This window comes from Aquila chrysaetos, chromosome 15, assembly GCF_900496995.4.
Source record: "Aquila chrysaetos chrysaetos chromosome 15, bAquChr1.4, whole genome shotgun sequence".
In the NCBI taxonomy this organism is placed as follows: Eukaryota; Metazoa; Chordata; class Aves; order Accipitriformes; family Accipitridae; genus Aquila; species Aquila chrysaetos.
Genome location: NC_044018.1, coordinates 21,065,339 through 21,092,489, shown reverse-complemented (window position 1 = coordinate 21,092,489; position 27,151 = coordinate 21,065,339). Strand labels below are relative to the sequence as shown.

At 40.0% G+C, this 27,151-nt stretch overlaps 1 protein-coding gene across 1 annotated transcript in view; it reads left to right on the top strand.

Annotated features, from left to right (window-relative positions):
• The first annotated feature begins 1,534 nt into the window (after positions 1-1,534).
• Positions 1,535-27,151, top strand: part of SNTG2 (syntrophin gamma 2) — a 299,806-nt gene continuing 274,189 nt past the window's right edge. Inside the window, exon 1 of the mRNA XM_030038043.1 lies at positions 1,535-1,745. Within this exon, the coding sequence (XP_029893903.1) occupies positions 1,674-1,745 (72 nt within the window). The 5' untranslated portion in view covers positions 1,535-1,673. The remainder of the gene's footprint in view (positions 1,746-27,151) is intronic.

Sequence of the window (27,151 nt, the reverse complement as noted above, 5' to 3'; positions counted from 1 at the left end):
GCATGGCAAAGAAAACAACTCAGGCAGACAGAGAGCCCCGAGCACCCCTGGAGAACTACTGAAACCCCATAACCCCACAGAGCAAACTGCCCTCTTGTCCACCTCTCCCCATCTTCTGCAGGGCTCTGGTACGTGCAGAGATGAATCAGTAGTCTGAGATAGCAACTAGCATTTGCTTGTGGTAAGATGTGGTTTTATGAAGACAGGTATTTTTGGACAGGGGGACTTGGGGAGAGAGGAGTTCATACTAGGGTAAAACATAGCAGTGGCAGGCAGTGTCTTCTATGGAGTTACTTCCAAGGAGAAGATGATGCACATTTCTTTCCCGCTTAAGTCTTGTGCTGCTTTTACAAAAGCTTTTGCAAAAAAAATAGTAAACTTAGGTAGAGAAAATCTTTAAAACTAACTTTAGAAAAAGTCTGGCCAACTCCACTCACCCTTTTTTCTTGTTATATATTTGTGTGTGATAGCTTCTCACCCTTGCATGACAAGGCAGAAGCTTCTAAAGGGAATAGATATGTCTTTTCAAATTACGCTTAGATAAGAAAGCAGAAGGGTATGTGTGTGAAACACTTATCTTCTTAAATAAACTGATGGGAAAAGTTAAGGGCTTTCCCTTCTCTCCCCTTAGAGAAGAAAAATATGTCTACTAATAGAATAGTAGGCTCTACACTGATAGAGAGTAGGCTGAACTTCTTAGGATGAGCTGCAGCGTTGCCACCACAGACCTACCAGAGAGTTCCCCCCAAACTGGTGGCCCAGGCCACGGGCCATGGTTAGGAACTTGGATAGAAGCCAAGGATCAACAGAAGAGCAAGACGTGACCGGAGCGTTCAGGGGTGGGGACTTTTCCCGCCGAAAGACAGATCGCCCGGTGTTGTCCAATGTCAAGGGTACCAAGAATACTCGAGGGATGTCAAACCGCTCTTGGTTTTGATTCAGAGATCAAGGAGCGAGGGCTTTGTGCTTTACGGCGGCAGAGGCCGTGTGTGGCTGCGGCTTACGACCCCGACGGCAGGCACAACTGCCTTGTACGGCCCGCAGGCAAGGCGGGGGTGGGGGGCTGCCGCTTGGTGTGCCAGCGCCCTCACCTCCCCCCGCCTCCCGCCACATCGCCCACCTTCCCCCGGCAGAAGTTCCCGGGCCCGACAGCTTTCCCCGGACGAAGGGTGCGGGGGTGAGGCCGGAGCCCAAACCCGCCCTTGCCTCGGGCCGCCGCCCCGGGGGGAAGCGGCGCCGGGCGGGCCAAGCCGAGCGGAGCCGTACCGTACCGTACCGTACCGGGGAGGAGCGCGGCAGCGCTCGTAGCAGCACCCAGAGCCCGGCTGTCGGGATGCGGCCGCAGAGGGGAGGGGAGCGAGAGCCGCGGCGCCTTCCCCCCGGAGAAGAGCGAAGTTAAATAGCGGGCGCGACTCCGCCGCCTTCCTCTCCCCTCCTGGCTCCGAGCCGCCGACGAACCCCCCCAAGTCCCACCCCCCGCCCGCCCTGCCGGTGCCGCCGCCGCCCCACCCGGGCCGTGGGGCAGAGCGCGGAGCGGAGCGGTGCGAGCCTGCCCGGCGGAGCCGGGACGCCGGCGCTGCCGGTAGGGGCGGGCGTTTGGGAGTCGGTGCCCGAGGCGCCGCGTCCCGCCGAGCCGCCCGTCTGAGAGGACTACGCCAGCTGCATGGGAGGAGATGAGCGTGGCGGGGAAGCAGCCTCCTCCAGCACCGCTCGAGCGCCCCGGCAGCCTGCTCGTCCCCACCTGGGCAAGTACCCGCTCTCCCCTCAGCCCGTCCCGGTACCAACTCCCGCGGCGGGGCGGGCGGCGGGGAGGGTCCCGCCGGCGGCGCTGCCCGGAGGGCGGAAGGGAGGCGCCTGCGTGAGGGGAGCGGGGAGCGGGCAGCGGGGCGGCGCAGGCCGGGCCGCCGCGGCGGCCTGAGGAGGGGGGGAGCGGCGGGACGGCCGTCCCGCCGCTCCCCCCCTTCTCAGCCCGCCGCCGCGGCCCGGCCTGCCAGCGCTGCACGACGCCGAGGGGCTCTCGGAGGGACGAGGCGGCAGCTGCCCGCCCTCAGGCGGGACGCCCGCCTTCCCGCGCTTCCCCCCCCCCCCTCAGCCCGGCACCGGTCGCGGGGGTGAGGAGGCAGCCGGGCGGGCACCGGCGGTCCGAGCGCGGTCGGGTGGGATTTGTCCCCCGTGTTGTAGGGGTTGCGTACTTGGCTGCGGTCGCGATTTTCAGCCCGCCGTGGCTGGTTGCGGCGTGAGGGTCGAGTTTCCCGGCGGCAGCGTTGAATCGCTCGGTTTGTAACCCAGCTGCAAGCCTGTGCTGACAAAAAAAAAAAAAAAAAAAAAAAAAAAAAATTAGCTACTTCGACGTATTTAGCACCTCACGCACTTCTAAGAGAAGCCCGTGAGGGAGTTGAAAATAACTTGGTACTTCATGGCAGCGTATTTGTAAAATCATTTATGAATGATGCCCTCTGACGGCGGGTCTCAGCTGTCCCTGATTTATATAAAATGTAGTAGGTATGCCTTGCATACCTTTTAAGATCACTACAGACTCTGGTTTAATGTGCCGCTCTTCTTGGCATGTAAAGTTATTTTGTTGAAGTGTAATCGCAGTGTTTTTCAGTCACCGTCTAAAAAGTTAGTCGTTGCATTTATTATAAAATAGTTTACCGGTACTAAAATAAACAGCCCTTTAATTTTTTTGCCCTGTCCTTCAAGCTATTTCTGTGACCACAGCCTTGCAATTTTTAAAGGAAAACAGTGTTATCTTCCTCGTGTTTTATCCAGAGTGTTTTTTAGAAGGCGTCTCCTTTCAGCTGTGTGAGGGATGGCTTGAAGGCATGTTCCCCCTCTCAGTGAATTCTGAACTGCTTTGAGCCTCTGTAATTGTAAGACTGAGAGTAAATATTTGGAAGATGCAAGTGTGGGAGCAAAGGGTAGAGGCTAGCTGAAATCATAGGCATGTATGACAACTGCATGGAAATCTGTGGAAGCAAACTGTTGTCTTGTCCTAGCTGGCTTTTGCACTGCATGCACTGTAGATTTACATCTCTCTTTCGTTTGTATGTGAAGAGATGCAAACATTTAACCTTTGGGTTTTTAGAATTTCTGTAATTCAAAAGGAAGTAATAGAATTAAACCTACTCTAGAACCCTCTGTGTTTTAAAGCTGTTCCACAGCTCTTAATTTGTAAGACCTGTCCCTGAACTGCAAAAATAATCTGTGCAGCAATTACCTAAAATGTTAACAGCTGAGTAGGTTGTATGGCAGTTCAGAATATTTCAGTGTTAAAGGTGAGGGATAATCACTATCACTGGGTGAAATTTATGACTGGTGTTCTTGTAGTTGTGTTAAATGTATATGTTTAAGGCCAATAGGACATGTTCTTCCTGCTGATTCTCGTGGGACTTCCGTCTGGGGCTGAACTAAGCGCTGAATGAATGGTGAACTGACCTTTTGGACAAGAGTGGTAGGAACTAAACGGTTGTGGCTATATAGTTTACCTGGACCCTAAATAGGAAATAATGGCACGAATCTAAAGCTTTGGCAAGTTTTTTCCAATAAACACAGAACAACAGCCTCACTTTCCAGAGTATTTTAAATAGAGGTGTATGATTGAAAGAATGGATGTATATATACTCTTAAAAAAAAAAGCCGTATAGACTTTAAATTCAACAGGGACATCTTATGGCAGATATTTATTTAGGTGAGTTCATAACTGTCTGGCTTCCCAGAAATGCCACTTACTCAACCTGTGCTGAGAATTATGCTCAAAACATCTTAAATAATAAGGACTTGTTTTATGATTAACAGTGTGATAAGTGCTTGACTTGCATCTTCTTGAGTTATTTAACAGTATTGGAATCTAGGTCTGTTTACCTTGCTAAAAGGAAAAATTTATATTTTAATATCAGTGTATTGACTGTGTCTGTGCACATTTTTCTCAGAAATAAGATATAATAACCCTAGTTACCATTTAACTACTAAATATTGCATCCTGAGTCCAATTCATTGTTTGGGATTGTGGTAGCTAGGCAGACTTAATACTTAAAGGTGTATGTATTTTTTTTTTTTTTTCCTCTTCAGAGGGATAACAATTAAATACTACTCCTTGGAAAGTAATTCAGCATACTTTTAAAGACAGCATGCTAGATTTGAAATACAATACTAATGTATTTTGTGTGCTTGTATTTTTAACATTAATAAGCTCTTTTAAGAATGCTTCTTGCAATATATCTATAAACTTTTTGCAGTGCAGTTGTTTATGTTCTGTTCTATAGAACTGAAGTTTCAGTCAGACCTTGTCTCATGTTTTGCAAGTCTCTTCTTGGTGTAACTTCGATACTTGTTTCATTCTGGATCAGACACATGTTCATATTGAGCTGATTTTAGAAAGCAAAGTATGCTTCCTTCTATTTGCAGTGAACTTTGTGTTCTGATTTCTCCCTTCCCCTCTTTGCCCCTCAGAAATACTAAAGAGGTCAAATCCCTTAGGAATTGTTACTTACTATGTCAAAGTGCCTGTGCCGTGATTTTACGCGGATTTTATGGTCTCATTGATCTAGTATGCATTAAATACTGTGGTTTTCATTGTGTTGCTAGAAGCATGAAAGGGAATGATAGCCTTACAGTCACTCATACTGTTGATATGCCAGGATTTTAAATGAATAAATAAGTGTATAGGTCATTGCTATGTATAAATAAACCTTGTCACTAGCGCTTTTTTTTTAAGAATAGGGACTATTGCCTTAAACTTGTTGTGCATGTTATATGTAGTAGACCCAGTTTTCTAATAGCTTTTTTGTGGCTGTCTGTGGAAGTTATCAGTAGACCTTTTTTATTCAGCCCAAACCCAAAGGAAAAAGATGATGTGGAACTTTTTTTAGATAGCATTCTTTTCTGGAGTTACCCAACTTGTGTACTCAATAAGAGGAGGAAATGCAGCACGTGCAGATGTTCAGATTTTCTGTTCCTTTTTTTTTTTTTTTTTTTTTTTTTTTTTTTTTTTTGGAAAGCAAGTCCTGGGGTATTGATGTTTTTTCAAAATTTGGCATCCACCAATACAGAAGCTTCCTGAAAGTGAACACTAGGTGTCATGTTACCACAAACATCAGTGTCTTGCCTTTTCCCTAGCTATCTTTTCAGGGTCAACATTTAATCTTGCCATTTTCCTAAAATAGATGACCACCATTAATATTCATACCAGTATTTTGGTAGGGTTGGACTGCATTCACCCATACTGTATGTGACTGTAAGAAGCTTCAACTTTCCTATGTTTTTTTATTAGAGGTTCTGTCAGCCCTTAGGTGGCATGGTTCTCAAGATTATTTCCGAGGTCTGTCTTGGATAGGAAATACTTATTTATTGAAGCTTTTCCTCCCCCACATTCATTTTCTATTAAAATTCCTTGCTGGGCAAAAGCTGGTTTCAGAAACTTCTGTCGTGAGGTGAACAGAATTTGTCTCCTGATTTGAGGATGGAAAGCACAAGAAAAAAGATGGTGGAGCTTCATGATAGGCAGGGAGTGTCCATGTGTTCCGTTGTGTGAAAACTAATAATTACTTTTCAGTGCAAATTTGTTGACTTCCTGCTAACTTGGGAAGATGTTTTTTCCCCTAAAAATCTGTGCAATTGAGTTTTGAGATCCTGTTAAAGAAATTTACCAAGCACTTACTAAGTACCAGAGTATGCAAACATTTAATGTTTCTTCACTTGGCTTCCCTACCGTCACAAACCAAATCTGAATCCCGCTTCTACCTGTACATCTCTCCATGAAAACAGTTATCAAACTGATAAAAACCATACTCAAGTTTATGAGTTTAACATCTGAATGGAAATAAGATTTGTGCCTACATGCTGCTCTGAAAAACAATGTCTGATCTCAGAAAAAGAACAGTGTTGGTATTCTTTTTACACCTCAGATCTGTGTTTCGTATTGTAAGCAATTTTTTTCTGATGTTTTAAAAATTCCATGAGATGAATATAAATAGAATCACTTTCACTTGGGAGTGCAGAGACTGCTGAGAATAGAAATGGTAGCAGAGCTCAGCAGAAGGAACAAGGCCTGACTGTGTTCCTACAACACTGACACCTAATATTGCTTGTCATTGGCATCACGATAATAGAGGCAGCAAACACAAATCAGACTCATTCAGGTTGCAAGGGACCTTCGGAGGTCCGCGAGCCTAACTTTCTCTTGAAAGCAGTGACCATGTTGAATGCAGACTGAGGTGCTCAGGTCTTTTCTCATTGCATCTTTAAAACCTCCAAGGACAGAGACTGCACAACCTCTCTGGGCAACCTGCTCCCTGCTGGGTTGTTTTTGTGGTGAAGCGGGGGGACTGCTGTTAGGTCCCCCCCAAAGCCACTTCTTTAGGTTCAAGCAAGCCCAGCTTTCTCAGCCTCTCCTCATATGGGAAGTTGCTCAGCCCCCTGACCCTTTTGGTGGACATCGATTGGACTTGCTCCCATTTGTCAATGTTTCTTGTATTGCAGGGCCCCAAACTGGATGCAGTCTAATGAGTGCCAAGTAAAGGGAAATGATTACATGGATCTCATCTCTGTTGTTGCTGATGCTGTTAGCCTTCGTGGCAGGCAGTTTGCACTGGTGACTCTGGACAGCCTTCTGTCCACTAGGACAGAAGGGTCCCTGGTCCTTTTCAGTATTACTTTATTCCCTTCTCATGCCCCTGATGTCTCAGAGAGAAATCCTAAGCAATGAAAGTTTTTAAAAAGCAGATGGCTAGTGAAAGTGCCTCTTCTTTCCCTCCATTAGTTAAGAATGAATGCGTAACTTGAGGGGAATTTAGCAGATTATTGTACCTGCTTTCTTGGGTGCTGTTTCATGTCCTTTTTCTTGTTTTGTTTTTTTTTTCCCCACCAAAAGCAGGGAAAGGCTGGCACTGACGTTGATCTGAAGTTAAGATTCTATGAAAACTGCATGTTAAAGTAAAGTACTTGGAAAAATTTAGTGGATTTGCTCATCCTTCACATTACTGACGAAGCTGACAGTTAAAGCCAATGGAGGCCCAAGATTGTGCTTCACTCTGGACACCCTTTGTCAGTAACAGTCATTTAACACAGATATGATCTAAATTTTTTTTAGTCTGTTTTCGTTGAAAAAGGCAGGCTGATTCTACCATTTTGAACTCCTCTGTACCTGCTTGTCTGAACTTTCTGTCTGAAGAACAGTGTGACTCCAGCAAGAGCTGTCGTGCTGGAACCCTTCTGCCACTCTTTATTTATGTATATCAGCAGGCAGATTTCTGTAATGAGATTTACAAACTCTCTAAAGGATATAACCTTGAAGAGCTGGAACCCTTTAGCACAATCTAATCAATATTATCTCATTTATCATCTCCTTGTGAAGTTCAGATTGTAGTAGGGACAAAATGCATTTGTAGTATTTGGAGAAGTTCTGGGCAGGAAAATCAATGCAAAACCTCAGTTGTTTTGTACTGTATTTAAAGAGGCATAGTACATGCTCACACTGTATGATACCGTAAAACCATTAGCCTTATAATGCTTCCCTCCACCATGCCAAACTTGCAGGACTGTTCATGCCTGTTATTTTGGGATTTTTGCCTTTGCACAGTTGATATGAGAATTCTAAGTAACTGGATGAATAAAAACTGAGGAGAAACTTTTCCCCTGAACAGGCAAGTTCTGTGTCATGGAATATGCTGTGCAAAGTGCATCCAGAGTAGCTTTTTTCATAGGCAGTTATCATCCACACTATAAACATACTTCCCAGAGTCTGAGCATCCAAGTTCCATAGCATTTCCTTGATCTAAAGCAGTATTGACTTCCGCACCTTACGTATGGAGATGTGTAGCAGAGAGGGGTTAATTGATTTATTGAGAACCACAAAAGCAGTCTTATCCAAACAGAGATGGAATCAAAGCCTTTGGGTGTCAAATTTTATCGTCAGCTCTTGGTGTTTCTTCCTTGCCACATAATAGAAGTTTGGTGGTTGTACCTTTTGATGGGAATTCCCTTTTAGGCCCAGTTTTGCGGGAGGCCTAACAAGAAATGGAAAGTGTTCAAATGAGGCTCAGGGTAGCTCAGCCTGGGCTGATGGGCTATTTTCACATAGCCAGTGGAAAAACAGTGCATTGGCTGCACTATGCATGCTGGTGGACAGAGCTTCCACAGTGCTATTATTGTGGTTCAAACTACTAACAGTTGTTAACATCTATCTCTACACTGGATAAACTGTAAATAGTAGTATACTAAGTTTCAGAGTACACTGTGAAGTGGGTGAGCATTATTGTTGCTACTTTACCAGTGGAGAAGCTGAAGGAAAGAGGTTTTAATTAAGGTTTTGAGTTGGGTTGTTATTTTTTTTTTGGTAAACTTGGATTGAGTAAATTGTCTTTCAGTACTTTACATTTTCTGAATACATGATGAAACTTCCCCAAACATTATGTGGAGAATGTTTTTCAGTTTTAAAGTTTTCTTCCACATTTCAATTAGATTTTGTTGGGGGTTTTTTTTTGTGTTTGTTTGTTTAGTTGTTTTTTGCTTCAGTAAATCATGTACTGTCCTGTCCTATCCAATAATGGATGCGGACTTCTTTGGAGAATACCAATTCATTTAACTTATGAGCACAAACATACTTGCTTCTGCTGCTTGTGTAACTAAGGAGTCGTATGTTTAGCATCACCATGAATATGGATATGTTATATTATGTAGCTTATATGATAGCTACTATATAACATAGAAGGTAAAGAACAACAAGTATACACATTCAAAATAGTGCTAAATGATATGGGAGAGATCAATGAATATTTTGTTTCCTCTATAGAAGCTTTTTCCTCTAGGTGTATGTAAAGCTATAAAGTTTATTGGAGGAGTGTTAGAAGAGTTGATCTCATATTGGATATCACAAGGACGCATGCATATTTGAAAACTGTCACAAGCATGTGTCTCCAGCAAACCTGTTCAATCAACAGGCAAAGAGATTTTTCATTTGTTTCACTGGCTGCAGCTAAGACGTAGATATTGCAGGGAAATTCATAGGCACATCTTTCCGTACAAATCCTGTCTAACAGTATTAAGTCATGTTTTTAGAAAGGCTTACGGAATTACTCATAGGTGTTGTTGCGTTAATAAAATGCAAGTTTATTCTATACTAGTTAAATATTCTACTCTCTTCAAGCAGGCATTACAGTCTAATTTTATATCATGTGTCTTTTCCTCTCTTTTTTTTTCAATGTATCCTGCTGTCTTATGCAGCATTTTTGTAAATGTAGCATTTAGATGTTCTTCTGCCACCCTTCACGAGCCCTGACAGAACGGCATATACGGTAATCTGTGCTGTGTTCTCGTTTCCAGAATACAGTTGAAGCATAAGTAAGCATATGTTGTCAGTTCAGTCTGATAGTCTTGTTTTGTGATGTAGCTATTTCCTTTTCTAGTTCTGAATTGTCAGTGTAGTTATCAGTTCCATCAACACACTGTTTTATGCAACTATTTATTGTACTTTTCATTTAAAAGATGAATTAATTACTAAGGCATCTGGTGCATCATATGGTGCATATGCTGGATGTGCTAAAGAGAATAGTCTTTTTTAAATAATAAGAAAAAAATGACATTGTATAAAAGGATTAGACTTTTTAGTGTGCTTTGAAGAGTAACTTTACTCTACTAGAATCTCCAAGTCTTTTATTCAGGATTTTGTGATCATTAAAGGAATCTTTGATTCTACTGGAACAAGTGTGCATACCTGTATGTGTCTGTACTCATAATCTGTGAAAAATAGAGGGGAAGAAAAGATGCTGTTTTGTGAACGGAACTTTATTATACATGGGCTAGCTCTATGATACTTCTTCCAAGTAATAATCACAGAATAGGTTATGGTTGGTACCACTCACAATTCATAAGGCAAGAAATTTTTATTCTTACTGTCTATAGAAATTATATACCCTCCAAGGTTATCAAACACTAAATGAAGACCTTCTCAGTCTTCAGGTAACCTATAGGTAATAGATACACTTCAACCCACTGTATCTAACTCCACACAAACCTCCAATTTCCTTCGTATACTTAAGACGAACTTCACACTCGTTTTACAGTAGAAAATTACTGAAATCTACCATAGCCAAAATTACCAACCAACACCAGTTTAAGGTTGAATTACTAATTTGTCACATAGTGTCATCTCCAAGGGAAGGATGGCAGAAATTGGATATGTGCCAATTTATTCACTGTTTACAGTTACACATCTTTGCTCCCTGTCAAGTGAAATTCGATATGTATCACTCTTTTTACTTAGAAAGTTTCAGAAGATGAGGCTTAAATCTATCCAGTGTAACTTCCATTTAGAAAAAATTCATTTCTTCATTAAAATTAGACTTCCAGAAGTTTTAACAGCGGTGGTGTTTTTGTTTAATGGGACATTAGCAAAAGCATGGCACCATTACAACTTGGTTTAAGCAATCAAGGTTGGAGATGTAGCAGAATGTGTTGATTTCGAAGGACTTCAAAAGCAACGTGGTCTTTTCAGAAAACATACTAAATCCAACAAGAAAGCAGTCTGGTTTAGGCATATCTAGCTTAGGAATATGTGGGTACTCCTAAAGGTAGGACGTCCAGGAAGCAAGTCTGAAAACTGAATTGTCAAAATGCTACCACAGCAACCTACTGGTGAGAATTAATGAACTGAAATTGTTTAGATCTGATTTGCATACACAACCCCAAAGAGCTTTCTGTTGTTTATGACAGTCAGACAATATAAATTTTAGCTTGGAAGAATGCTTCCTTCTCCTGACTTCTACTAGCTGTAATTGAACCTTTAGAGTAAGAAACCAAAAATTAGATTTATAATTCTTACCAAGGGCAATCTTGTAGCAGTTAGAACCATCTGTGACTAATACTCTCAAGAGTATCTGTCACATGTCAGGAAAAAGGAAAGAATGGGTAATCTTTTATTGACTCCCAGTCAGGAAAAAACCCAAACTAACAGCAATTAACAATCTGACTTGATTTGTTTTTTGTCACCTCTTAATTTTTTTTAGCTTATTATGTGGCTGATTGTGCTTATGTGCTATTGTGCTTACATACCCCTCTACTTCTGTACTTTGCTCGTTTCTGCTTCTTCTTTATAAGCTTTGCTTTACTCCTAAAAAAAACCAAACCAAAACCCCAAACCCCCTAAACTTTCAGTCTTTCTCATTAGCTGAACATGTACTCTTTGTAGATGCTCCATTTTGCAGTTTATCACACCAGTTGACAAGAAGTAAACAAAAATGAAGAGAGGAGAAATATTTTTTTATTTTTTTTTTTTTAAAGAACAGAAACACTATAGGGTAGTTATTAAAGGGAATGGATGTGAAAGGAGTGAATAGGCAGAATGTGTTACCTAGACCTCAGGGAGCACTGGGTTTTTTTTTCTGGGTTGCTTGTACCAGTGTGTGGTAGGGAAAGTCCATACTTAAGTCTCTGCTATCTCTGTTTCTTCTTTTCAGCTTTCAGCAGTTTGACAGACTTTCATGAATGTCAGTAAGGTTAACTTAATGTCTGTTGGCTGTAGTTTTCATATCTAAATATAATTAAATGTAGTAAACCTGCTTGAGTTGACTCTGTAATTCTCATAATTCTAGTGTCACTTTAATCTGACCAGGGTCAATCTAATTCTGTTCCACAAAAATGTCCTGCTTCATCAATTTATAGCATAAAATGAAGACTTCATCTTTCAAAATTTATAAAATTTCCCCTCTATTAGTCCAATATGTGATTCATTACCAAGCGCCACAAAAAAAGTGTGAAGAGTGCTTCATGTGTATTTTTTAAGCAACTAGTGTTAGGGCTGTCTGCTCTGGGAGAACTATAAAAATATTTTTGTATTTTGAAAATTAGCTCCAGACTATGCTGCCTTAGAAAAGTTATGACTTAGTCTAGCATATCTAGCAGAAGTAAGATAAATAAAACTGAAACAAACCCACCAACCTATTGCCATGGTTTATGGCACTGAGGTGTGCGAGCAACATAATGCAGTTCTATAAATTCCTTTTGGATGGAATTTATAAGTAGTAAAAAGTAGACTGTTTTGTAGAGTGTCATTATGTTTCAAGTATTTCTGTGAAACTTTGGCAAACAGAGGCCAGCCAAGAGAGTATTATCAATATAAATTGAAAAACTCTTGTCCTAGGGAGAAGGGATCTTTTCTGTTTGAATTAAGTAATCAAAACATTCTCCAAAATGAAAGATGAGGGAACATTATTTAGGGCTAAGAACAGTGTTTCTCTGTAACTGACTTGTCTGACTATAATCTCTGCTTTTATTTGCGGTGTTGATGTTTCATTAGTAGAGCTTCAGCTCACTGAGAGCTAATTCTCTATCTTATATTTAATTGGATGTGACTTAAAAGAACAATCCAAGCAGTAATCTGTTATCTATATATAATCTGCAAGAAATACTGTTTCTTTCTTAAATATAATGGAAAATTGTCATCCTGAACATTATTGCACAGAATAAAAATTTAGATACGCTAATTGTAAATTGCAATCTAAATATTCTCTCATCAGCTTGCTTGATATTTACAGATCAAATATCTTGTGGAACTAATTTCATGTTGTTATGTGAAATTAAGGTGCTTTCACTAATGAGGTCTACAGATACTTTTTATGACTGTTTCAGTTAACTGGAACGTAACAACTTGTCTTAGTTTTTTCAAGACTTTATTAAGTCTTCCAATCTCTCCACTGGTGGTACAGGGTAACGTATGATTTAGAGGTACAGCCATACCTTGAGGTCTGGGAGTTTTGTTGGATATGGTCAAGTAACTGCTGTAGAAGAAGAGTAATACTCCATTCAGATCGCACCCTTCTGAAGATAGGTTTTGCTATCCTTTCCCTTCTGTAGATGGGAATTACTGGCTGCCAGCTACACTAAGAAGGCCATGGCATAGCTCCAAGCATGAAAATGCATTTGATCATACTGTTAAACTGTTAGCATTTTACTTGGCATAATTTTGTCCTAGGCTAATAAGCAGTCTTGCAGACAATATCCAGACTGTGACTTGGGACCATTCCTGTGGGCAGCATGATTGTGGCTCATGTCTTCAGGGAGGGCAAAAGTGCTTAGATTTACTGATATGAGTCGTGCCAGCTGACCTCCAGGCCCTCAGCTGCTTTATTTGTTACTATAGGTGCTACCGCTTAGGCTTGGTCCTCTTTGCTGTAGCTGTCCCATTTGTCATTGATACTAACCTGATGTGCTCAGAAGCGTTTGAGACTTGCTGACCCTTTTATTCAGGGGAATTTACCACCAGTGAGCTGAGTAAATAGCTTGTTCTTTTTCAAAACAAGCAAATATTTATATACTCGGTGGCTTGCAGAACAAAACATAAAATGGTGATGGAAAATATTCCATTCTAAAGAGTCTTTATTTCATCCTCGGACATGTGCATTAATATTTTACTTTGGATTAGGGACATGGTTTTCAGGTGAATCTCATTATCATCCGTATTTATTGCCATGCAGTCAGTGCTGTAAAGTGGTTTGGAGTGCACCAAAGGTGTATCCTATGTTGGTAAGTAGCACATCTGAATTTCAGTAGATTTGTGGAGTAAGACAGAGGGACTGAACATTCACGCTATATGAATCTCTGGGGTTTTATTTCAGATTAGCTCTAGCCCGATCCTGTGGACTGACTACCCATTAGTGGTTGGGCTTTCTAGGTTTGCCCCTGGAGCATACCTCCAGCTTGTGTGCTCTGAGACCATGCTACGATGCCCAGAGCATGAGAAATGGGAACGACTGGGGGAGACTTGCTTCAAAAATCTACTTCTAGTGTGAACTAAAATACCCAGGTACAAAAGTGTCCATGCTGTATGTCTTTCAGATGGAACTAAACTGAAAGGTGTTTCATAGATGCACCTGATTGATTGCAGCCACTAATGAGGGTTCAGTCCATGGGACAATGCTACAGCAAGTCCAAAATAAAACCTCCCCAAAATGCCCATGGTAGGAGTGTTGCATCCTTGACACAAGCAGTTTTACTCTGCAGATCTACTTCTTTTGTAATGCATTACTAGTCTGTCTGGATATAGGCTTGGTAAATGCGATTCTATGTTTTTATATTCCAAATGTGATTAAAAGATGCAGGCTTCTTATTATCTGCACTCCATCTCTCTCTCTCTCCAGTGGTGTACAAATGAGGAGAGCACCTGTCTCTTCCTTGCCTTTCCCCTCTAAACCCCCACTTTCCTTGGAATATTTAGGCTCTGGTGTAATGCATAGCACTGTAGATCAGGCTGAAAGAATAAATGTTGACAGCTCTTTCTTTTCCTCCTTACTATTCCTTCCCAATTTTCTTACATTTGAGAGGGTGTGATTTGGAGTATTATTCTCAGTTGTGCTATGTGAAGTAAGATGGAAAATACTCCCTCAATTTGAAAATTCCCTTAGTTACACAAACTGAGGAACTCTGTAGAGGAAAGAACTTCTGCTGCTTGTTTTGCTCCTTCATGGACTGCAGAGTACTTATCATTACTTGGCTCTTTTAAGAAATGAGGCAGAGCAGATTAGTGAAGAATATTCCAGGCAGTAGACACAGGTAATCTTTGAAGCATGCAAAACACCCTCTTTTTTTGCTGGGGGAAATTATTCTTCCTATTAATTCATCAGGAGAAGTTAGAAAATAAACTAAAGATTGGGTGGAGAATTAAAAACAAATCTTTTGAAAAGAGTATTTCAGGTGCTTTAATTCTGCTTTAAAGCATCCTTGAATAAGAGGTAACACCCATAACCTATCAGTAACATAGGGCTTTCTCTGCCTGCAAAAAGCAATATATAAATGTGACTGCAGTTCCCAGTGCTATAATGACTTAATTCCTGCTTATTCTCAGTTCCTGTTGTGGGTTGCCAGGTCTTGCTAGTATCTTGACTGTTAGTCTGCCAACAATTTGATTACAGCGGTAGTGAAGGGAATAAGTATATGAGACAAAGTTTTCTCATGGATCAACTGAATGGCAGGAGAGAGAACTTGTCTAATTTGATCAAGTTTAAGGAGAATATATGTCTCCTCCTCATGCATTACCTGTGTCTGTTTATAAACATTCCTTGCTATTTTGTCAGGTTTGATATTGTACTTTGACTGGCATTTTGCTCTACTTCTCTTGCTCTCGTACTGTGGGACTGCACTCCTGGTGGGTAAGGACACTGCCCCTGGCTGTCTCATGACCACCCTGAGCTCCCTGCTGACCTTCCCTGGTGGAGCAGCCCACTTTTGCTGCTCCCTGGCACCTGGAGACCCAAGTTGATCAGGATCAGATTGAGTTGCTTAATCTGCATTTCTTCACTCCTTTGGCTTTAGTCTTTTTTTTTTTTTTTTTTTCCCCTGCAGTTGAAGTCTGCTGTTACTTCATTTGGCCTTTGCAGTAGGATACTTGCTTTTTGCAGCAGCTTTCTGTGTATCTGAAGACTGTCAATATACCTTCTGTAGTATAAGCAGCATCAATCCCCTGACTCTTTGAATCATGCATTTTCTTTGCTATTGACTTTTTTCAGTTGGCTCATATCTGTAAAAATTGTTTACAGGACTCCAACTGTGGCCTGGTCAATACACTGAATCGAGCAGGATTACTCTAGATGTATCTTATGAAGTACTCATAATTACACATCGTGGAGCATGAAATAGATGATTGACTTACATTCGGCTTGTGATTTTTCCTAATCCTCCAATTTCTTTTATGAATAAGAAGGTTCCTATGTTTTTGTAGCTGTTTCTTTCTCTTAAAATGGTTTTGCGTGCTTGGCTCTGTTAAGTTGTTGGTTTTTAGTGTCTGGATTTACAGCCTTTTTGATAGCAGAATCCCTTTATATGATTGCAAAGTGAACACTATTCTGTGGATAATCACCATATTCTGGGTATTATTAACAGGCTCACAACTGAATTGATCATGACAAAGTTTAAATACTGATTTAAAAATTAATTCTTTTAATGATATTAAAAGTGATAACCAGTTTAAATGTTTGAGTTGGAGCTACTTGTGTGATTTCTTTATAAAGAGTATTCAGAGCTATACACATCAACCAAGTCCACAGATCTACTACCACTTGTTTGCTTGGTATCTGTGAGAGGAACAGGATTATTATTGCTGTTCAGTTTATTTCTTGAATTGCATGGGAGAATTATTGTGCTTAAATTGCTGCTTAATTTTTCTGCGGCAAACTGGGGAATTTCTGATTCAGGAATCGGAAACCTTTCGGGAACGGTATGCCATATAGCATGCTACTTGCACCCACATGTATGTCTGTGTGCATATTTCATGTTTTTCTGCTTTGCCAGGCTGAAGCTAAGTTTCAGTTGGAGCTGGGAGAGTCTGCCTCTTAAAAGTAAGATCTCTGAAATATCTAGGTAGTATGTGAGGTCATGATTCCCAGATCCAAAGTTCAATTTTAGATTTGGTGGAATCTCCATCCTTAGAATTGCACGAAATTATCTGAGCAATCTGTTCCTATGCAGTTTCATGGTGAAGGTGTTTTTCATGCTTTCCAATTGTAATTCTAATAATTATTTCTAAAAAGAAGAAAATGAAGAAGCACAAGTAGATGAAGGCCACCTTTCCAAAGTTGAATTGTTTGTTTTGCCACTCACTGTTTTCTCCTTTTAGAGGAGAAATTCTGTAGAAGAGTACAATTTTGAGGTTTATGACATGTTCTTCGCTCGCTCTGTTCTTCTCCAGAGTTTTTTGACCACTAGAGTTATTTTATGAAGGAGAATAAAGGAAGTCTCAATTACAGACATTTTTCAGATTATATTTGACAAAGATTTGGCCATGACATTTATCTTCTTGATCAAGGAATCTTTTGGATTTAAGTGATGTAAGATCATCATGTGTATCTTCATACTAACAAAGAGGATTATATTCTGTCTTGCTGTCACTTACTTTGCTGTATGAGATTACTTTTGTAATGGTGAAATCTGTATATAATTAGATCCACCATCTCCAGCCAGAGTGGAGAGACAGACTAACCTCCTCCATGAGCAAGAATGTCCATCACAATACTCAGGATGTCAAGTAGACTTGGCAGGATAAGAGCTTTGTTAAGCAGGGAACTCGTGACTAACCTTCAGTGCAAAAATGCAGCGAAGATGGACTACAAAGGAGGAATTTAGAAACATTGCATGGTTGTGTGGAATTGTGTCAGGACAGTCAAAGCTCAGCTGGAGTTAAGACTTGCAAGGGACACTGAGGGCAACAAGAGGAGCTTCTGCCACTATATTAGTAATAAAAGGCTGAACAAGGGAAATGTGGGACTGTTGCTGAATGGGGCAAGTGAAAGTGGACACAAAGCTGAGGTACTTTGGGACGAGATGCATAGGCCTCAAGTTAGGACGAGAGGAAATGGCCTCAAGTTGCACCAGGGGAGGTTTAGATTGGATATTAGGAAAAATTTCTTCATCAAAAGGGTTATCAAGCATTGGAACAGGTTGCCCTGGGAAGTGGTTGAGTCACCATCCCTGGAGGTATTTAAAAGACCTGTAGATGTGGCGGCACTTAAGGACATGGTTTAGTGGTGGACTTGGCAGTGTTAGGTTTGTGGTTGGACTCGATCTTAAAGTTTTTTTCCAACCTAAATGATCCTATGATTCTACTTGATGCCTTCTTTGCCTCAGTCTTCAGCGATCAGATGTGCCAGGCCTCTGCTTTTCAGGGTGGTCTGAGAAAGAGAACTGACAGTAGTGGGTGAGGGTCAAGGCAGAGTTTCCTCGTAAGAACTCCATGGGACCTGATGGGCTGCATACAAGGGTGCTGAGAGTGGTGGCTGATGTGCTTACAAGGCCACTCTCTATCACCTTTGGAAGATCATGGACATCAGGGGAGCTTCTGGATGAGTAGAGAAAGGCAGATGTTGCACCCATGTTAAAAACAGGCCTAAAGTGAGATATGGGCAAATACAGGCTGGCAGCCTCAATTCAGTCCCTCACAATATTGTGGACTGAGTCCTCTTGGTACATGTGAAGGAGATTTCATGGATGCATAAAGGAGAAGGTGATTGTGAACAGTCAGTGTGGACTTAGCAGGGGTGGATCATGCCTGACCAACCTGATTGCCTTTTATAATACAATGGCAGGATCTGTGTACAAGGAGAGTGCAGCAGATGTTGTTTACCTGTACATTAGTAAGGCTTTTGAAACTGTCTTCCATGGTATTCTTGTATCAGGATGCAGGTACATTATGGTCTGGATGGGTGAACACAGACTGAATGGCTGGACTCTAGGGGTGGTGGTTATGGGTCAAACTCTGCCTGTCAGAGCTGACCCTGCTTTGAGCAGGAGGCTGCACTAGAGACTTCTGGAGGTTCCTTCTACTCTCAGTCATACTGTGATTTGATGAGTCTGTGTGGTGCTTCCGAGAAGTGAAATATAAGCAAGATAACCTGTGTAGAATTACAGCATTAGTATCCAGTACTTTCTTTTCAGGTAATGTACTAATTAGTGTAATAATGTTCGGTTGTTGTCAGTGAAAAAAAATAAATTGTCCTGTTACATTAAGGCTCTTGCTCCTTCGAAGATGCTGGAAATAAAATGAATTAGGACAGGAGGAGACCTAATCACCAGTCAAAACATGGGAAAACCACACAATAAAATGGTCATTAGTCCAGAAATACCACATCAGATAGCCGCTGTGTTATTAAACAACAACTAGGAATATTTTATTTTCTAATATAAAGATTTAACTTTATGGATATATAACAATGGGATGGAGAAAGTATTTTCTAGGAGACTTTTGAAAGCTAATGATATTCTTTTTTCTGTAATGTGAAGTGTATGATGCTTTTCTGCAGCAATTCATTTATTAAAACCTTGAAAATGCCAGCACTCAGTAATGAATTTTTATTTTCATATTAGCAATTTAAAGTAGGCAAAATTTATTAAAGATGTATTATTGGGGACAGACAGCACTACATTTCAAATTCAAACCTAGCTTTTCTGTTACAGTTTTTAATTACTTAATATCAGATCTTTTAAAATAGTAGCTGAGAAGGTGATATAAATGTGTTGTGCTGTTCAGGATTTCATTATAATAGAAGTACTCAAATCATGAACCAGCCGAACAGAACTTGGAAACTGAACCAGGACAGAAAAACAACCAACCTGGTTTGTAACCATGAAGAAAAATTATATGCGTTTAAAAAGATGAAAGACTATCTAACTAAAACATGCAGAGATATGAAAAGAAAGAAGTGGACTGAGCAAAATGCAGAGGGGAAATACCAGAAAAGAACAAGTGAGACATATTAATTATTTTCAGCAAAACTTTTTTTTTCTGCAGCTGTGGTTGTCTCTTTTTTTTAGATATAGCTGAAATATTTTATTTATCTCAAGCAGGAAAACACTAAGCAGATCTCTTTTCTGTATGAAATGCTGTGTGGAAATCCAAGTAAATAACATCTGCAGTTATTTCACAACTTGCATTAACAACTAAAGCTTAATTATTTCTTTTTTCATTTTCATCCTTATAATACTGATCACTTCACACGGATTGTTACACTTTTGTGGGAGTAACTTTAGATCCACTGGATCTCATTAATATAAATGCGATTTCTGTGGGATACATTAACTTCAATGAGGGTGCACAGTATATAAATCTATATGGATTTTTGTAACTAAGTTGTCAAAGTTAGGCCTGACTCTTATTTTCCTTTGTGCATGAATGTGCGTATGCATATTTTGTTTCTTTCCTGCCTGCCTTACCCCTCAGTAGTTCTGGAGGTTTACAGAGCCAGATTGTGTTTTGCATTTATGAAGAATTTCAGAGAACATGCTTTCATGTTCCATGAAGCATAGATTTCATTTGTGATGCATCTGAAGACTGAATGTAAATACCTTAAAGAAATGTATGGGAACAGTTTTTCTGGGCTGTTTAGTCCAGAGCATAGAAGTAAACAACACCCAACAAATTTTGAAAAGTTACTTTTTCAAAAAATGTTGTGCAATTCAGATTTTGCCTGAAATTATTCATAATTTCCAAAAGGGAAAATAAATACATTTTTAACTGTTGCAAATGATGATAATTAATGCCTAGTGTTTGGAGGTTTTCTTTTATTGGATACAGATTTTGCAAACCTCATTAGTTCCATATAGTGAAATACAGAGTAAAAGTTATTTGTGTGATCATTATATTCCATTAATCGATAAACAAAATAAATAAAAACTCACATTCTTCCTGTTTCACAGGACTGTTCTAAATGTTCTACAAAGTGCTTCTCTTCTGTAAATCCTAGCTGAGAAGGAAATTGTGGATGGTCTTAACTTTTTTAGGATAATTTTATTATGTTTTTCTGTACCAGGCAGAAGGAAACTCCTGTGTAGATTTAGGTGGGGACACTGGGTTTTAGAGATTCTAATCGTAGATGTGAACCATCAGATCATGGATTCCAGCTGGCTGAGGACAGCAATGACAGTAGGTTTACATCAGGCATGGTGACCTGTTCATTTGAATGTTGCATCCTTGTAACCTGAAGTGTAAAAGTGAGGATATATACAAATGTTGTTTCTTACTGTTTGGCATTCCTCTAACATTGCATAAGGGCTATTGATTTTTCTAAACTTGCTGTTTCTGAGGCGGGCTCATAATCCCAAGTTACCAGATTCATGAGCTAGTTTGGGTTTTTTTAAAATATAATTTGCAGTTTTAAATTTGACTGAAAGCATTTGGAAAATGAAATAATTGTTGATTTACTCTCCTTCCTTCATTTACCCTTTCAGTCAAATGTTTTGCGCACTTGCACTCTTAAGATTGTATCATCTTTTCTCCTGTAACACATGTGGTTTTGGCTTTGATCCCTGATCTGACACTGAAATGCCAGATTTTTTCATACATTTGGGCTACACTCTAGCCAAAATAAACTATTTCTTGTGTTTATAAACATAAGATAAATGTTTGTCAGTGTTCAAAAGCTCTGAACTCAAACCAGATTTTGAACCAGTGGAGGTAGTCAGTGACCACCAGTGTTTGTTAACTACCCCTTCCTCTGGGAACCTTTTCCTTGCTGGGGATTAGCATGCAAAGCTTGACTCTCAGTGGCTCCATACTCTCAAGTATTAGATTAAGTCTTTCTGTGTTGGGCACCAAAAAATGGAGCTTTACACGAATGAATATGTTATTCCTGCATTCTAGGAAGTTTGTTTGGCCAGTGCCCAAGAATGCCTATGTACTGTCAAACTTAGCACCTTCCAAACTGCATTAAAAACCGATTTTAGCATTACATTCTAGATTCAATATACATTTTGACTCTTGCATTTGAAAATGGTAACTGTACGTATGTTCAAAGAGTGTCTGATTCTGCAGCAAGTCAAACACTTTCAGATATATGTATTGTGGGAAGTCAAAGCAAGTTTTGTTGTTTTTCAGTTTGTTTTACCTAGTAAGTTTCTTTTGGTCCATTAGTGTTGTGCAGACAGACAATGTCACAAATCCTTTCTATTTTAGCTATTGCATGGACCTACTTCTGCAATGTAATTTATAGTAATTGGATTATTGAATGACTATAATAGTTATCAAGAATTGAAGTAATAGATATAGGCAGAGTAATTTCATGCTTTTCAGATGAGATTATATTACATTTAGGATAGGTCACAAATGACTCCATGACTTCACCAATTTTAATTAACTTTAATATCTAAGAAGAAAAAAGAACCTTGCTAAATTGTCAGTCCTTGTAACTTTGGTTGTTATTTTACAGCTAGCAGTTTTCTATGCAAAGATTTTATCTTTTAATTTTTTTGACATATTTCCTTTTCATGGTCTTTTCAAAATGTTATTCTGGGCTGTCCTTGAAACTGAAGTGGGTGATCTCCTGGACTGAGATCGTTTTTTTGCCAGCCTGCCAATTACTTTTCTGTTTGGGAGAGGACTGGTGTTGAAGCTTTGATACACGTATTTCAATGTTTCATATGTGAAAGCCATTTAATGTGGGGCTTGAGATCTCTGTAATAAAATTGATGAGTTTTAGGGATAAATACAGGCATCATGTTCCCTCTCCTAAACCATGGAAACTTGCTTAAAGGCAGTGCTTGCGAAGTAGGCAGTGCGGTGCTTGTCTCTGCTGTAGTACTAGTTACTGCCCTTGCTAATTTCTTTCCCTCTAAATTAATGTATGTATGCCACTAAACTTAATATTTTCACAGTTCTAACTTTGTTTCTTCTAGACTTCTGTGTCATTTACTTAAATCACTAAAGCATGCAGAAAACCTTCTCCCAGCATGGCAGAAGTCTGCAGAGATGCTCATTTTAAGCACGACCTGGCTCTGTACCGTAATGGCTGTGCCACGCTGACAGAGGTTAACCTAGTTGTACTGAAGTAGTTTAATTTTCACAATTAGCAGGGAGTTGTAAATAGCACTTACTTTAAGGCTGAGAGAAAGAACAGAATGTAAAATCTAAGTTACAGCATGGCATTTCACAAAGCCCTTGTGCCTTCAAATCCAGAAGCAACGCATTTTGGTGGTGGGAGTCGAGCATCCAAACCCTGAGGGTACTCCGGGGCCGCGGTGTCCCTGCCCAAGGCCCAGGAGCCCCATCTGAGCCCAGCCAGGCACCCTCTGTCCCCACCTGAGCCACGCTGGCGCCAGCGTTCCTTCTGGCTTGTTTTGGTTTCCTGGCTTGGCCTTGGCTTGCACCTCGCCCCCCCCTTGGGAGCACCCCTTCCTCCTGCTGCTCCTCGACACCGAGCGCCCGCCATGCAGGAGCTGGCTCTGGCAGCTGGCTGCCTGCCGCCGCTTCAGCGCTTGCCCGATGCTCCGTTTAGTCCTGTACCAGCTGGTGTTTTTCAGGTAAGGTGTAGAGCGGGATGAATGGCAAGCAAGTGGTGTTGATTTTGTTTACATGTATAGAAAACATAGGCAAAAAATATAACTGAAGGGATGTTATTGTCTGCCCCAAATTGCGTTATATTCTCCAAAGGTATGAATTTCAAAACAGTAAGAAAAGAAGTGAAGGTTTATAATGAAAAGCTTTATTAAATACATTGCCAGTCGAGTAATCTTTCAGGAGGCTGTTTGCATAGCACTTCTCATATTCATTATTACCAACTAAACAAAATAATGCAGATTGTAATAACAAGTAATTTTTGTAACCTAATCAAACCATTTCAATTTTGGAATGTGTTTCTTCTGGAATTTATGGACAACCTATTACCATTTTGGCAAGGCAGATTTATTATTTCTGGCTTCTCCGATAGGTGTCATGTTTCAAGTGATAATGAGTCTGTAACTTCACTTGACAGTTTGTTTAATGATCTGGTGACTAATTTTTTTTTTTTCTGGTAGGGATGCTAATGTACCCTACTGCAGCTTGAAGTGTTGCCTCTTGTTCTGTCATTAAGAACAAATGAAATTAATTGATTCTGATTTTCTTTCAGATCTGTAATGGTACGTTATAAAATAGTTGTCACCTCTACCATCAGAATTTTCTTTCTAATGTGTGTGTGCTGTCCAGTAAAGGGTCTGAGAAAATGACAACAGTAGTTGGAGATACGGAGTCAAATGAGGAATATTTGATCTTTGTGTTTCCATAGAGAAGCAATTTTCTGATTGTGGATCTCTTGTATTCTGGAGGAAGCTTGACCAAAACCCAGGAGAAGGCAACCTGTATGGCTTTTTTTTCCCATTTAAATAATGGAAATAGGTATTCATTGAAATTTGCAAATAATACAGTATATCTGTTTTGATCATTTCAAGTTGTTTCTGTAAACAATAACACTTTGAATTGAAAGTTCACAAGTTCATCATGAAATAGGCTGGGAGATGGAAAATGCAGATGAGAAGTGTTAGGGCAAGTATAGGGTAGTGTTTGGTTTTCATGGGAGCCCAAAGTTAGCATCGCAACTGAGGGCAGTGCTATAATATGTAATCTTACTATTTTCAGCAGGAAATTCATTCTGAAACATGTTAATGTCAGTGACAATGTTGTGTTACTAACTACCCTCCCACTGAGATGAACAGTGACTACAGTACATGCTTGTATGTTATTTTCAGACTTCTTTTTTAGGTCTGTCTTGTGATTCAAAGAGCATTCACATTTGCACTGGACTGACAGATGTTCTTTAGCACCATAACAGATGTAGTGCAAAAATCTTGAATCTGAGGCCACAACTATTCCATGTGATTGCAGTGCCTGACTGTCAGCTAGCAGTGTAGAGGTCCACAAAAAGTCTCACTGGATAGTAAAATAACTAGTTCTTTTATTCTCTGTGGAGGAGCTATACAGTCCTCATTTTAAAGTTAATTACTATTTTGAAATCAGTTATGTGTCAGTATGAATAATGTTTCTTGTAATTGATAATACAACTTTATTTTATGCTGAGTGTGCAAGTGTTTTTTTTTTCATAACCTCCTGTGGTCAATGAAACTTGGTTGAATACTCAACCGAAGCATTTTTCTGTCTTCCTCTTGTCAGGCTCATAAGGCTTTAATATCAAAATAAAGAGGAGAAAGTAGGAAACTAGCTATAATAGAGGAAAACTTGAAGCTACTCCTCAGGACTTCTGCAATAAATGACAAATAAAGGGATTATATCTCATTTTTGAAGGCTACACTTTCAATTAACATGGCTCTGCAGTTATAGTATGATTAAAAGCTGAAGACTACAGCCAGCACTGAGCATGTAAGGCATCTGTAGTACAAGTAAGTGTCAGCTGGTGGCTCTGTGTTGACACTAAGTTGAGGATTTCAGGATTACTGTCCCACATGTTGCATGTAAAAAAGGCTACACAGCAAGGAATATGGTTAAGTAGGTACAGGTATATTAAATGCATCTGTGACAAGTCCTGTGATACTCCTCCAGTGAAGGCGATGAAAGACAAAGCATTCAGAGTTGGGTGTTTGTGTAGACCCCTACCTTACTTTCTTCCAAACGTTTTTTTACTTTTTTTTATAGAGTCGTAGGATCCTACTACCTATAGTAAGATTCAAATCAGATGAACGCTTTTATCTTTTTCCTCTTGTTCCGTATAAGGCAGTAGACGTGGTCTCCTCATTTGATTGAGGAGAGAGACTTGTCTTGAGTTCCCAACTCTGGGAGAGGGCCAGCAGCTCTGCAGTTTCAGCTTTGTATGCGTCTGTCTGTGTATCCACCCATCCTCTTGAATAGACCTTGTTCCTCAGTGTTTCACATGGGGCTTTTAGCCATATCCTATGCTCAGTTTGTTTGCCTGGCAAAGTCTAACTTACTTGTCTCCTTCTTGCACTGATGAGAGATTGTGGGGTCCCCAAGAGTCAAGAGCTGAGTCATGGCAGGATGCTGTTAGGCTCACCTTTCTTGTATTAAGGTTGTTTGCAGACTTAACCATAGTCTCTTTGTAAATCTAGGTATCTGTGTGTGCTTTTTCAGCCTACCAAGCACATGTTTAAATAGACAGCACATCTGTTCTAAGTGTGTTGCCCTTTTGAAGCAAGAGTATTATGTGATGTTACTGAAACGTCAGGAATCATTGTACTAGTGTTCTTTTCATCTTTTTTTGAACCTACACGTGGCTGGTTTATTAATTTAAAAAGGGGGGAGGGGGCTATGCATGTGCTGGGACATAATTATGGAAGTGGAAGAGGAAGAAGGTGAAGGAACCTCTTTTGGAAATAATGTGGAGAAAATCAACCTACCGTTATGATTTACTTAGTCTTATATTTTACTTCTCAGTTGTAGTGGCATTACCTACATTGGTGTGAAATACGCTGGTGCAATTCTTAAATACTGCCGTCTTTTAGCTGTGTTCCAAGAGCAAAGCCAAAGTTGTTAAGTTCTTCTGTCACGTGAATAGTTGAATACTTTGTAGTGTCTGTTGACTCCAGGAAGAATTGAAATTGCTTCCCTTTGAGTGTGTTACAGAATGAGGTCTTTATATCAGAATGTTACCAAAAAAATTTACAGGATAAATGTTTCTTAGGATTTATTTCTGTTTAAGAATGACATATTTCGCAGACTAATCAGTTAGCCAGTGTCATCTTAAAATTCTTGATTAATTTGAAATGTGAATCAGTCCCTCGTTATGAGTCTTAATTCAGATTAACTGCAGGTTTGAGGATATACATTTGAGTCTGTAATTTAAGCTTTTAAAGATCAAAGTCTTGCTGTCTAGCTTCAAAGTGCGTTACTAAAACCCTACATAAACAATTAAAGCTGACTCAGTGTCTTTGGAGTGAGACTCGTATGTACAACACAGTAGTTAACACTTAAAAAATTAGAAGTATCTTAAGGGATGGTGGCAGTGCTTATGTTTTGTACTTATTTGCAGAATAGTTGCAAGTTTTACTAACAGAAGTAGGTAACAACTACCGAAAGAGACAAAGTAAAGGTTGATAAGTAAAAATAATTTCTTAAGAATAGAGTCAGGTGACTCAAGCAAGATTTAACCTTTTTCTGTTTGTTTTCTATCCCTAGTGAGTTGCTGGGTAATTGCATATGCTGTAGGCTGTCTGAAAGAAGCAGGGCATTTTTTTAAGCTGTGTTTCCCGGGAGCCATTTTCATTTCATAATACACATAGCTGAGTTTGACTTGATTAAATTGAGTAGATGTATATCCGTAGATTAACTTTATTATTCATGTCATGGAATAGGAATGGGTTGATACTCCCATAGTCATTTGGGAACTGTATTCTTGAGGGGGGTTAAGACAAAGAAAAGAGGATAATTTTAATGAAAATTATAACATTTGTTAAAGTAACATTTATATAAGCCCTACACGTACTTTCTATTCAAATGTCTTGAGACACAATTATGAAACTTTATTCCTTTCTGTCTCAGTCATGTAATCCTAATTTCAACAAAATTATATCTGACTTAAGGTGATACACAGTGAGCTGCTTCTGTTTCACTGTCAGATATTCCTTTTTTAACGGTGCTTATTGAAAACTTCCCTGGCCAGCTGTTGCATCCTTGTAGGACTCCTCATGTGCCATCAGGACTGTCGTCACTGTTATCTCTCACTTTGACCATGTATGGCTGCAGATTTTTCACCTGTTGTTTAAGAAATGTCCTGTAGACTATGGTTGCATTAGGAGTCTGAGGATGCTTCTGTGAGATACAGACATTCCTTGCCACCATCGCAGGGAGGTCCTGTTCATGGCTGCATGAACAGCCTATGTTCTCCTGGTCTTCTTGTTACTGATAGACAGTAAGAAGCAACAAGGACATAAGATGTAGATGTCTCCAGAAAAG